Below are 12,456 nucleotides of genomic sequence, written 5' to 3'. Positions count from 1 at the left end.
AATCCATTAACTGTGCAATTTTTCAGGAGACAGCAGATACCTCTAATGGCCACAGGATGGCACTATAATCATGTCCTATACTAGGACGGCTACAGCGTTTTGTAATACCAAATGGACAATTGATTGTAGAAAGAATTTACATGACACTTACAAAGTTGATGCAAAAAGACATTGATTGTATGTTTGACTATTGATATCTTAAGGAATATTGACCAATATGAAATGAACCAATAATCACACAGTCAGTTGTATATGTATATATCATAAAAAGTATTCAGAAAAATTAACTATATAGAGGTGAAATAGCAATTCACCACGCACGTGCTGTGAAAATACTGTCTAGTAGTTGCTCTCTATAGAGCTATGTTCCCTTCTTCCTAATTCCAAACTCCCCACTTATCCAGGTTTATAAGGCCGTGTTCAAAGCGTGTGTTCTCCATGTTCCTTTCTTCATGCAAATAAAGGGAGCGCAAAGAAACCTGTCAATGGAAACAATCACACTAATAAACATTCATTTCCAAAAATAAACATCAAAATTCATGTTATTACCTTATTACAGAATAAAAACTTGGGAAATCTCTGCTTACTGCCTCGCAGATTCCTCACACATGGGGCCATATTCACAATGCTAGACCGCGACGATTTTTATGTCAATCATGGGTTTAACCCCTTGTGCTCTGGTTTGACTCCACTTATTGTGAGTTGTGGTCCACCTTCGCGCTCAACAATGATAGTAAATAATATATGTAAATAAATAATTAGTTCGCCTGTTTCTTGCAAAAAACAAATTACAAATGAGTAACAAGGGAAGTATTCGCAACTTTATTCTGTGTTTCTTGAAGAACATAAACCAGCTGCTGCTGCAAAAAAAACCAAGAAAAACTATACAGACAAAGGGCATAGAGTTTCAAGTGCTTAGTGACAGGTAACTACAACAATTATGAACGGTGTGCAGTGTAGCGCATTCATAGTCTCTTTAGGAACGCGACACACCCTCTTTCCGCAGTACAGTAACCCAGGACGCCGAGAACTCTCCTCCATGGAGCTGGCTGGCCACTGACAAATTCCTGCTAGCGCCCCCAAATTCATATTTTTAGGCAGAATCCATTTCCGTTAGGCCAACCATTTCCATCTGTTCAAGCCATGTCGAACCCTTTCGGATTTTTTGGCCATTCTGATGCCGGGATCTTTCCAAATGACGGCAGACGCCAAGCCCTAAAGGAGCAGCGGCGCCCCCCCGCCGGGACCCAATCGGCCTTCGCCGGACCCTACCAAACCAATGTAGAGGTGAGCAGAGGGCAATATCTTTGACTGCTAGAGGGCGCTGCCGCGCTTCCTTCTAAGACCCCCCCCCCCTCCCAGCCTTCCAGTCTTGTGAACTCATCGCCTATCGCCTGATATGCTGCTAAAATGGCTCCAAATAACATTTGCTGATGGAGATTTAGATATAGATAGATATGGAGGAATAACACACTTATTTTAAAGATTATCCAAAGTCTTTGGGGAGGAACAATGATAAATCGGCAGCGGAAACACCAGAAAATCTGGGAAAGCTTAAAAAAAGTGCACTAAATGCACACAAACGACTTAAAAGACACATCAAACTGCACTCCGCGTAGCTACTTGTTACCTATTTTTATCGATCCTAAATGATTGCTAAGCAACTTAATTGAATTATATCGAGTCTCTGTGCCTGCACCTGCATCTCTATCCAGCCTCCTCTGTGCACCTGGAAGCCACCACTCTATTCCTGATGTTAAGTCTCTTCGCCCGCACTCACCACGCCTTACACACCCTTTGTATTTTGCTCATGGTATAGTCTTGCCCATGACACGCGTCTTGTGCTCCCCTTGTCCTGATGCCAGGGTCTGAGCCCCATCGCCACGCATCCCCTGTTGCATATTCCTGCCTAAGAGAACCCTAACTTACTGCATTCTGTCATCTGGCTATTTGTGTGTGTGTGTGTATGTATGTATATATATATATATATATATATATATATATATATATATATATTACCTAGTGGCAGTCGCCAATAGGTAGTTATAGTTAGGACCAAGTTTCCATAGGAAGAGCATTTTTTGTTTTGCTTATAACTTTGGCGTAGTTTGATGAATCTTCATGAAATTTTCCAAACGAATTCTTTGTTCATATCAGCTCCTATTTGGGAAGTTTGGGGGTGATTCGTCAAGGGGGGGCCGAGGAAAAAGGGGGGTCCCAAAACGTGTTTTCTCCATGTTAATTTGCATAGGAAACTTTAGACAAGGCTACAGGTCGAACGGGTGAACGGTATTACCCCAAATTTGGCAGGGAGAAGGGTCTTGGTCTAGAAAGCACGCTTTTGTTTATGTGGTGTAAATCCATTCAGTAGTTTTTGAGAAATATCAAAATGTACAGATATCGATATATGGGAATTCTGCCATCTGATTGGCTGAGGCGTTACGAGCACAAGCTTGCTGCTTATTGGTTGTGAGCGCTGCGAGCGGTTGCAACTAGGAAGTGTTGGCCGTCTTTTTGTGATTTCATCGAAGCGAGTAAGGGAAAAAAGGGTGAAAAAAGTGGGAAAGAGGAGGGTAGGAGCACTGTAACCTCTGTGTGGTGTTTAGGGTGTGCTATAGACGGGGTGTGAAGTGAAGTATTCACCCCTAGTGGTGTGAAAGTGCTGGGCTACGGAAATTAAGTGAGGTATTGCCTAGAGTCTGATACTGCTAAGGTGAGCTGGTGCGGGACTCGGGGATTAAAGCGTGAGCCCAAATTGTGTGTCTTATGCTGTGAAGTCATGTGCCGTGGCCGCTGCACTACACCTGTGGAAGTAGTGTCAGCATATGTTTATACCTACTAGGACAAACTACTGACCCGTACTGGTCTGAAAGTCCTGGGGTACGGAAAATATGTGAGGTATTGTGTACAGTCTCATGGTGCTAGGCTGAGCTGCTGCCGGATTCGGGGATCAAAGCGTAAGTGCAAACAGTGTGTCATATGCTGTGAAGTCATGTGCTCTGGCCGCTATGCCACATCTGTCCAAGTAGTGTCAGTATGTAGTTATACCTACTCGGAGGAACTTTTGTTTCGAACATTGTAACTTGTGTATGGTGCTTAGGGGGTGTTATACAGAGAGTGCGAAGATAAATTCACGCATATATAATCAATTCGTTATTTGTAAAGTGCAAACTACTCACTCCTACGGGTCTGATGGCGCTGGGGGCATAAGCTGAGCTGCTGACGGACTCAGGGTAAAGCTGGTGAACTACTGACCCCTACTGGTCTGAAAGTGCTGGGTACGGAAATTAAGTGAGGTATTGCCTAGAGTGTCATGCTGCTAAATTGAGCTGCTGCTCGACTCGGGTATGAAACTGTGAGCCTGTGCTTGCTATGCTGTGAATTCATGTGCTCTGGGCGCTGTGCCACACTTGTCCAACTTGTATATGGTGCTTAGGTGGTGTTGTACAGGGAGTGCGAAGGTAAATCAATACGGTATTTGTAAAGCGCAAACTACTCACCCCTATGGAATGGACAGACCACTTTTTGGTGTCCATCCTCTGCCCGGTCTCGGCCACTCCCTCCATCTCCTCGGCTAGAAGGGTTCAGAAGAGGGCTTGGAAAAAGCTTCGGCTAGAGGACTTTCATCGTCTTCTATTAGAGGAGCCGCTGGGCCCTTTGACGGATGTGGAAAGGGGGTATGACCTCTTCTGTTCATGGATAACTAGGGCCTTGGACTCTCTGATACCCATCGTCTCAACTAAAATCAATTCCAGAGAGTCGAGTCCCTGGTACGATGGCACTCTCCGGGCCCTAAAGGGTGCCTGTAGACGAGCAGAGAGGGCTTGGAGGAAAACCTATGGGGCTGATCTAAAAGCTGCATACGCCAAGTCCGTTAAGCTCTACCATCGAGCTATCTGCCGAGCCCGTGCGGCTTTTTATGCCATCGAATTCCGGAACAGTCCGAATCCGTCAAAAGCTATTTTTAAGGCCGTAAAAGATCTTACAGTGAAGCGGACTACCTCTACGACCGTGAGCTCCCTTTCCCATTGTGAATCCCTTGCATCTTACTTCTTGGGGAAGGTCCAAGCTATATATAGGACATTCCCTAGCATAGGGTTCACTGAGGAAAGTATAAATGGGGTCCATCATCAGACTACACTGCTTGTTTTCCCCCCCCCTTACCTTGGATGGTTTTGGCAAACTTGCGTTGCAAGTCAAATCTGGGTCCCCATCCGATCCAGTAAGGCCTGCTCTCTTCCGAGATCAAGCTTTTATGGGGCGTACAGCCGTATGCTCCCTTGTCAACCTCTCCTTGGAAACGGGAACTGTTCCATCTAAGTGGAAACAAGCTGTGGTGTCCCCGATCATTAAAAAGCCCACCCTGGACCCTTCCAAGCCTGAGAGCTATCGCCCCATCTCGTTGTTACCCTGGCCAGCCAAGATCACGGAGGCCCACGTCAACCTGGCCCTGTCTGAACATCTGACTCGGACCAATGCCCTCGACCCCACACAAAACGGATTCCGTGCTGGGCACAGTACGGAAACTGCGTTACTTGTGATGGTGGAACATCTCCGGGCAAGGTTGGATGCTGGTCAAACGGCGGCGCTTATTTTGTTAGATCTTAGCGCCGCCTTTGATACGGTAGACCACAGCATCCTCCTGCGTCGGCTCGAGGAGACTGGCATTGGCGGTCAGGTGTTGCAATGGTTCCGCTCCTTTTTAGATGACCGCTCCTTCTGTGTTGCCATCCCTCCCTTCAAGTCCAACTACCAACCACTGGCCATGGGGGTTCCGCAAGGGTCCTCGCTGAGTCCCACGTTGTTTAATCTTTACGTGAGACCGCTGGCGGATGTCGCTAGGCAGTGGGGCCTTACTTTGGTCTCATATGCTGACGACACTCAGCTGGCGGTTACTCTCAGTGGGGATGCGGAGATTGAGGCCCCCAGGTTTCAGTCCGGACTGAAGGCGGTGGCTAGTTGGCTGACAGGCAACTGCCTTCAGCTAAACGCCACTAAAACAGAGGTGATGGTCGTCGGGAAGGGAGTGGAGCTGTGGGGTGACCACTGGTGGCCCTCAGAGTTGGGACCTACTCCGATCCCGGTATCGGAAGTGAAAAATCTGGGGGTATGGCTGGATGCGGGCCTCTCCTTTGTAGGCCATACTAAAAGAACCGCGGCCTGTTGTTTTGGTCTCCTGAGGGGCTTGAGACCTGTTCTCAAGTTCTTTGACGCCCCGACCAGGCAGCTGGTGATCCAGGCTACCATCATCTCCCGCCTGGATTACGCCAGCTCTCTCCTGGCCGGGGCTAACCAGGCTGAACTAACCCGCTTACAACGGGTTCAGAATGCTGCGGCGAGGGCGATCGTTGGCTTGCCCAGATTCTGCTCAGTTACAGGTGTCCTTCGCTCCCTACACTGGCTTCCGGTTAGGAAGCGCATCCTCTTCAAGGTATTGTGCCTTGCTTTTAAAATCTTGCGTGGTACAGGCCCGGAAATCCTGTCGAGTTGTCTGTCTTTCTATGTCCCTGCCCGTAGCCTTCGCTCTCAGGGTCTGGCCCTCGCGGTGGTTCCCAGATTTAGGCTTAGCCGCATGGGAGGCCGCTCGTTTAGGGTAATGGCTGCGTCAGCATGGAACTCCTTGCCTGTTGAAATCCGCGTGCTGGAGGACCTTCTGACCTTTCGGAGGGCTATAAAAACCTTCTTGTTTTAGCTGTCTTTTAGTATCTGTTTTTAGCCTGTGGTTGTGTTACGTGCTACCTTGTCTCTGCGCCAGGACGCTCCTTGGCTGGAGTATCTGTGCGCACAATAAATAGTCGTAACATAACATAACATAACATAACTATGGGGGAGTAGAGGTGGTGATCAAAGCGAGAGCTCTGTGCTGCAAAGTCAGATGGTCTGGCCTCTGCGTCACAGCTGTGTGGAGAATACATTTTGACGAGGGTCCGGGAGTTGCCGTTACCTGGCCCTAAAATAGCGGCCCTAAGTTGTCAGTTATAGGGTGGCTCTAAAAAGAGCCCTTGTGTTGATTAGTTGGAGCTACATATAAGTGCGGATGCACAGCTTCAAGTTATTCAGGAAAACTCGATTTCCTTGATATGTGAAGTGTACTCCATCACTTCTGTAGATATCAGCCATATCAAAACGTATGTTGTTGTTGTAAATGGACCTCATTTTGTGGTCTCTGAGGTATGCAGACACAGCTTTGTTGAGTTACCTCCTAGATTTTTCTATCTGAGGACAAAATAGTTTTGACCATTTCTACTTCTGTCTTTGGCATATATTGGAATATACAAAGACAATTTGAGGCAAAAGTAACATCAATTGTCCAAATGTGTCCTTCATAAGCATTTCCAAACCTACCCCAGTCAATGTGCCTAGGTCGTTTCCACCACAGTGCACAATCATGAGGTCAGGGTGTTGGAGATGCAAACATGTTTTAACCAAAGGCTACAATTGGTGCTACTTCAATCCTCTCTGTGCAAACCATTTAATGTTCACATTTTGTAAACTTAGGTCTAAGTCAATACGTCTCTGTTCTGCATACCTCTTGCACCAGAAAATATAGCTATGTCCTTCGATCCACACTCGCATCTGGAAGGTATGGCTGAAGGTATGGAAAGATGTCTGTAGCTCATGCAGTTCCTTGGTAGAATAAGAGATATGTTTAAAGATGGGGAACTACTTTTTATTGCCATACAAAACGATACGTGATTGGAAGACAAAAAGCATTCTTTTTTAAAAGTAGGGTGCACATTCGTTTTGTGGAAAAGCATCTTTGTGATTGGTTAAGAAAAAGCAGTTTCAACGTGGAGTACATATCATAGGATAAGAGTTGTCAACTCAACCACACCTGCTACTTGCATTTGGAAGACACTGTTCGAACTTAAAACAATCGTGAACTTTTAACCTGCACGTGCCGTTAAATGTTCGAGAAAATGTTGCAAAAGAATATGGTTAAGTTTAAAAAGATTGATGAACTTTTAACCTGCACGTGTTGTAGAATGTTCTAGAAAGTGTGTTGATAGAATACGTTGCATTTCTGACTTCGATGTGTACTTGAATATTAAAAAAACTATTTATATGGAAAAGAAGAAAGACAGTAATAGAGAGAATTCTTCTGACTTCTATGCATTGTTGAATATTGAAAAAAACCTGTTTATATAGAAAATTAAAAAGAAACCAAGAGAGAGAAGTTTTGAAACCTAAAAGAATCAAGGAACTATTCTAATTTGTTCTTTACATGTAGTTATGTGTGGAGCAACACAATTATAGATAGAACAGCACCAGGAAGAGGAAGAAGCAGGGAGTGGGGGGAGGGGGGAGATGGGCAGAATGGCAGACATGCACAATTAAATATAGCACAAGTATAGACAAACAATGGCCAAAATGAAACACACCAACAAGGAGCACAAGTCACACAACTCGCCAACATCACACCAGTGAACGAGCATGGAAGTGAAAACCACGCTGCATTCATGGAGGATGTGTACAAAGATGGGTCGTTGGTGTTGTGGGATGTCTGCGACCGTGGTCATCATGGATGAGATGCCCAGCACGTGGCACATGGGCGAGTTCACTGTCTGTTATGTTGCAAACAGCTGCTCCTCCCTCCCACGTGCTCCCATACTTTTGTACGGTGCACTGTTGTATCTCGTGCACTCGCATTGTAATGCCTATTTGCGCATGTGCTGCTGCATTCCAACTACACCATCACAGTGCCGTTTGGAGGTGGTGCATGCCACTTTACAACATCGACTGCTGCGGCCCTTGTGGCAGGCCACACCAGAATACAGAGCAACACTTACCGCACTTCCTGTATACGGAGATGTCCGAGACACCCTGTTCCCGTTGTCGGATAGGCACACCCCTGCGCTGACCTGTGTACTCCGGACCAGCACACGCCGGTTGTGCATGCAGGAGGATGCATGCGTAGCTACATGTCCAGGCTCACTGCCAACGCTGAGGTGATAGCACACTGTGATGTTGCAGGGCTGGTGCCTATCATGCTAACACAATGACCGGAGGGGCACACTTGCTTGGATGCGGGTTTGGGGGGCGTTGGCGGTTCCGGAGTTGATCCGAAGAATCTTGTGGCCCTCATGGGTATCCCTGTATCATGCTCATTTATTCTATGGCACCTGTGGGTGTTCTGGTGTGGCTCTTGGCTGTGTTCTCTTTTATGGTGCAGGTAGTCGTCCTGCTTAACACCATCAGAGAGCAGGTGTAAAATCCCTGGTGCTAACGTGGCTTATCGCTGGAATTTGTTTCGCATTGCAGTCGGTGTGAAAGTTGTGATGTGATTTTTTGCGTGTGCAGGACAATATACGAACTGGGCAGTGTATCTCGTCACGATCCAGCACCTGACGCCCGATTCCCAATCAATATAAATACAATGAGGTTTCGTAAATGATTTTGTGTGTATACTGTGAGTGCAGCCACTACGTCAGTGCAATTCAATACAGGATTTTAGTATTTAGAATAAATCGCAAAGGTGCACCTCGTGTCTTTTTGCACGGGAATGGCTAGTCTGCATTTCATTATCAGCACTTTAATGGAAGAAAAGTTGAGATAAATCTAACACACTATTCAGAAGTTGGTGGAAACTGCAGACATCACCAGTATTCCCGTGATAAGTCCTCCAAAATTTAAGACCATGGTGGACTTCATCAAATAACAGTAATAAGAACAAGAAAGAGTTACACAGCAGTTAAGAAACCAACCAGAAACATTATTAAAAAAAATGTCAAACGTTATTTTTTTATTAACATATATCAACGATAAAATAATAAACAAAATTTATTTAAAAAAATACAAAATAACAAGGTGGAACACTGCTTTGGGGACCACGGATGTGCTCGACAGAGCCTGGAAAATAAAGCAATAAGGACGTGTGTAATGTGCCTATCAAAGGAGAGAGACATAGAGAAAAAGAGAAGGAAAAAAAAATCAGAGAGAAAAAGAGAGGGAAGGAAAGAAAGGGAGTGAGAAAGGGAGAAGGAAGAGAGAGAGTTAGAGAGATAGAAGGAAAAGAAGGAATATATATATAGAGAGAGAGAGGGGGAGAGAGAGAGGGAGAGAGAGAGAGAGAGAGAGAGAGAGAGAGAGAGAGAGAGAGAGAGAGAGAGAGAGAGACACTGCAGCCCCTGTGCATCCATGAGCAAATAATTACCTGGTGCCAATGGAGTGTGTAGCAGTGGGCACTCCACGTGCCCGTCAAAACTCATCCCAGATATGTCTCTGAGTCCTGAGAAATGAATGGCAGAGACCACATCAGGTGCTTGGTGGATCGCATAGATGTCGCTGAGTCCTGAGTCATGAATGACGGAGACCACATCATCTTCCCCACGGCCCGGCAGATCTCACACAGGTCGCTGAGTCCTGAGTCATCAATGGCGGAGACCACATCAGCTTTTGGGTCAGCTAAGCCTGTGGAAGTTAAGTTCGTGCCACGTGGAGATAGGCCCCTGATGGCCATATGAGCTTCGGGTGGCACTAACCCTGTGCATCTGAAGTTCGCGCCAAGGGGGTGGTGGGCCCCTGAGGGCTATACAGATTAGGGTGCGAGTAACCTTCTGCACAAGTTTTGAAAGACTCTTTATGGTTGAGACACATGGAGCGTATGGCATCTAGTCAGCACCGGCAATAAAGGATGTGACGTTGTCGAGCTATTATATTTGCGTGGTCACATGGCCTGTGACGCATGTGCCGGACGGGTGTGGTGTGTGGGTAAAGCTGCCCTCAGGGAATGGGCGGGAGATGTGGAGAACTAGACCACTGACCTGCACAGGAACAGCAAGTACGCCTGCGATAGGTAGGTATGTGGGGCGTACGATGGAACAGGGCAGGGATAGCTACAATGGCACGGACGGCTCGTAGTACTGCATCTGTGAGTGGATTGGACGGGCCGCAGCTGTCCCTCTATGCGCCTGGTTTTGAACTGTTCATAACTCACACTACACAAGTATTGAAAAATCATTTTATGATTCAGTCCGTCAGCTGGCATTTGTCCGAGGTATTTGTGAAAACATATCGGAGTTCTTTCTGTGATAGATACCCCTTTGACGCTGCCTCTCCACACATCAGCAGGTAACGCACCCTCTTCCCACATTACCATCATACCCCCAACAACCTTCTTGGGCCCGGAAGTGTCCCTGTGCGGTTGGACAAAGAAGAGTCTTAGACATGTATAGATTTACATATAAAAAAAATTATTTAAAGAAAAGAACAACAAATAAGACTGAAGGGAGTCTGGTGCCTTGGTCGCTGCCACGAAGTTGGGGTGACTGCCATTCAGGATTCAGGATTCAGGACACAGTTACACATGTGGGATCGGTTTGTGTTAAAGAGGGTTAGTGGGACTACGTGTCGCTGGCCTTGCATATTGAAATATGCCTCACAAATCGAAGGGAGTATGTTGTGTGGTTGCTGCCTCGGACTTTGGGTCACTGCCATTCAGGACTCAGGACACAGTTACACATGTGGGATCGGCTTCTGTTAAAGAGGGTTAGTGGCACCAGAAGTATTGAGAGTGTATGAGCCTGTGATGATGCTTGGTGTGGACGGGCCGCACTGGGAGCAATGTGTCTTGGCTATAGAGTGCGTCATGTGGAATCACAACTCTATCCGAATTGTGAGGCCTGCTGATCGTAGTGTAGGCCAGAGGTAGCGGTGAGCAAGGGCCCACAGCCATGTGCATACGTTGGTGGCCTTACCGGCCTGCGTAGTGCATGTTTAGTGGCACCACTTGTCGCCATCCTTCAATATGAAAATACTCCTCACTAATCGAAGGGAGGGTGGTGGTGTGGTCGCTGCCATGAAGTTTTGGGTCACTGCATATGGAAATATGTCTAACTGATCAAAGAGAGTTTGCTGCTGTGGTGGCTGCCATGGACTTGGGGTCACTACCATTCAGTACTCAGGACACAGTTACACATGTGGGATCGGCTTGTGTTGGACAGTGTTAGTTGGCACCACGTGTCCAAAATTCTAATTGCGAGGTCTGCTGCCCGCAGTGTAGACTGCTGAGTGTTCGTTTGTACTTGAAAATTAATTTGGTGATTGTACTAAAGGTATAACTGATATAAAAAATGTTCAAGAAGAAAGGATACTAAAAGGATATTATGTAGATTTGAGGCCTGTAATAGTTACTTGCCTAGTGGAATCTGTAGTTAATGAATGAAGAAATAATTTCCATTGGGAGCCCTAGTGAGTGCAGTGTAGGCGTATGATGAAAAGATGAAATAAGTATAGAATACACTGACAAAGTGTTGTGTTTTCTGAGTACAAACATGTTGTTAGAAATTAGCATTTAAAAATGGAATTGCGAGCTGTACTGCCTGCAGTGTAGACTGCTATTCCATTTTAGTTTTCATTGGAAGATTAATTTGGGCATTATAGTAAAGCTATAACTGATATAAAAAAAAGTTCTTGAAGCAAGGATGCTAAAAGGATAATATGTAGGGTATAGGACTGTCATACTTACTTGCTTACTCGAGTCTGTAGTTGCATATGGAAATACCCCTCACTGATCAAAGGGAGTGTGGTGGTACGGAGTTGGGGTCACTGCCATTCAGGACTCAGGACACAGTTACACATGTGGGATCGGCTCATGTTGAACAGAGTTATTGGCACCACGTGTCGCCGCCGTTGCATATGGAAATATGTCTAACTGATCAAAGAGAGTATGCTGCTGTGGTTGCTGCCACGGACTTGGGGTCACTGCCATTCAGGACACAGTTACACATGTGGGATCGGCTTGTGTTAAAGAGAGTTAATGGGACTACGTGTCGCTTGCCTTGCATATCGAAATATGCCTCAGTGATCGAAGGGAGTGTGGTGCTGTGGTCGCTGCCACGGACTTGGGGTGACTGCCATTCAGGACTCAGGACACAGTTACACATGTGGGATTGACTTGTGTTGAACAGGGTTAGTGGTAGTACAACTGCATTCCTAGTTTGAATTTTATAATGAGTACGTCGGCAATAAATATAAACATAGTTGGGATTTTCACCAGAAACTACTTTAAACTTTGTTATTTCTTTTTCAAACTTCACAACAGTATTATCTTCCATTTGTTGATCAACACCTAGACATATCCAACTGTTATTTTCTGTACAGTTCTCTTGACTAGCAAAGAAACGTAAGTCTATATCATCACAAATTTGTTTTATAACATTTATATTAAAACATATTAAAACTCGATTTCGTGCCGCAGGAAAACCTAGACTTAGCCAGATGGTTCCTGTTGACTTTGAATATAAACTTGCAGATGTCTATCGATCCGAACATTGGTAGGATCCAATTTCTCGATGTGAAAGTATCTTCAAACTGAAGCTGTACATTTTTTTCCTAAGTGTCTTCTCCTGTGAAATTTCTTCCCGCATTTCTTTCAATTCTGTCTTCTCAGAGTTGGTAATATATGACGTGACATAGTGAGAAACAGCAATTGATTTATGTGCATCATATTGTATG

General features: G+C 45.7%; 1 protein-coding gene across 1 annotated transcript in view; it reads left to right on the top strand.

Annotated features, from left to right (window-relative positions):
* Window positions 1-999: 999 nt before the first annotated feature.
* Window positions 1,000-12,456, top strand: part of LOC146798874 (coiled-coil domain-containing protein 170-like) — a 704,654-nt gene continuing 693,197 nt past the window's right edge. The window contains exon 1 of the mRNA XM_085626207.1: window positions 1,000-1,287. Coding sequence (XP_085482333.1) covers window positions 1,144-1,287 — 144 coding nt within the window. The 5' untranslated portion in view covers window positions 1,000-1,143. The remainder of the gene's footprint in view (window positions 1,288-12,456) is intronic.

The sequence above is a fragment of the Triturus cristatus genome, chromosome 9 (assembly GCF_964204655.1).
Source record: "Triturus cristatus chromosome 9, aTriCri1.1, whole genome shotgun sequence".
Classification (NCBI taxonomy): Eukaryota; Metazoa; Chordata; class Amphibia; order Caudata; family Salamandridae; genus Triturus; species Triturus cristatus.
Note: the sequence above shows the minus strand (reverse complement) of the source record. Positions and strands in the feature narration are given on the sequence as shown.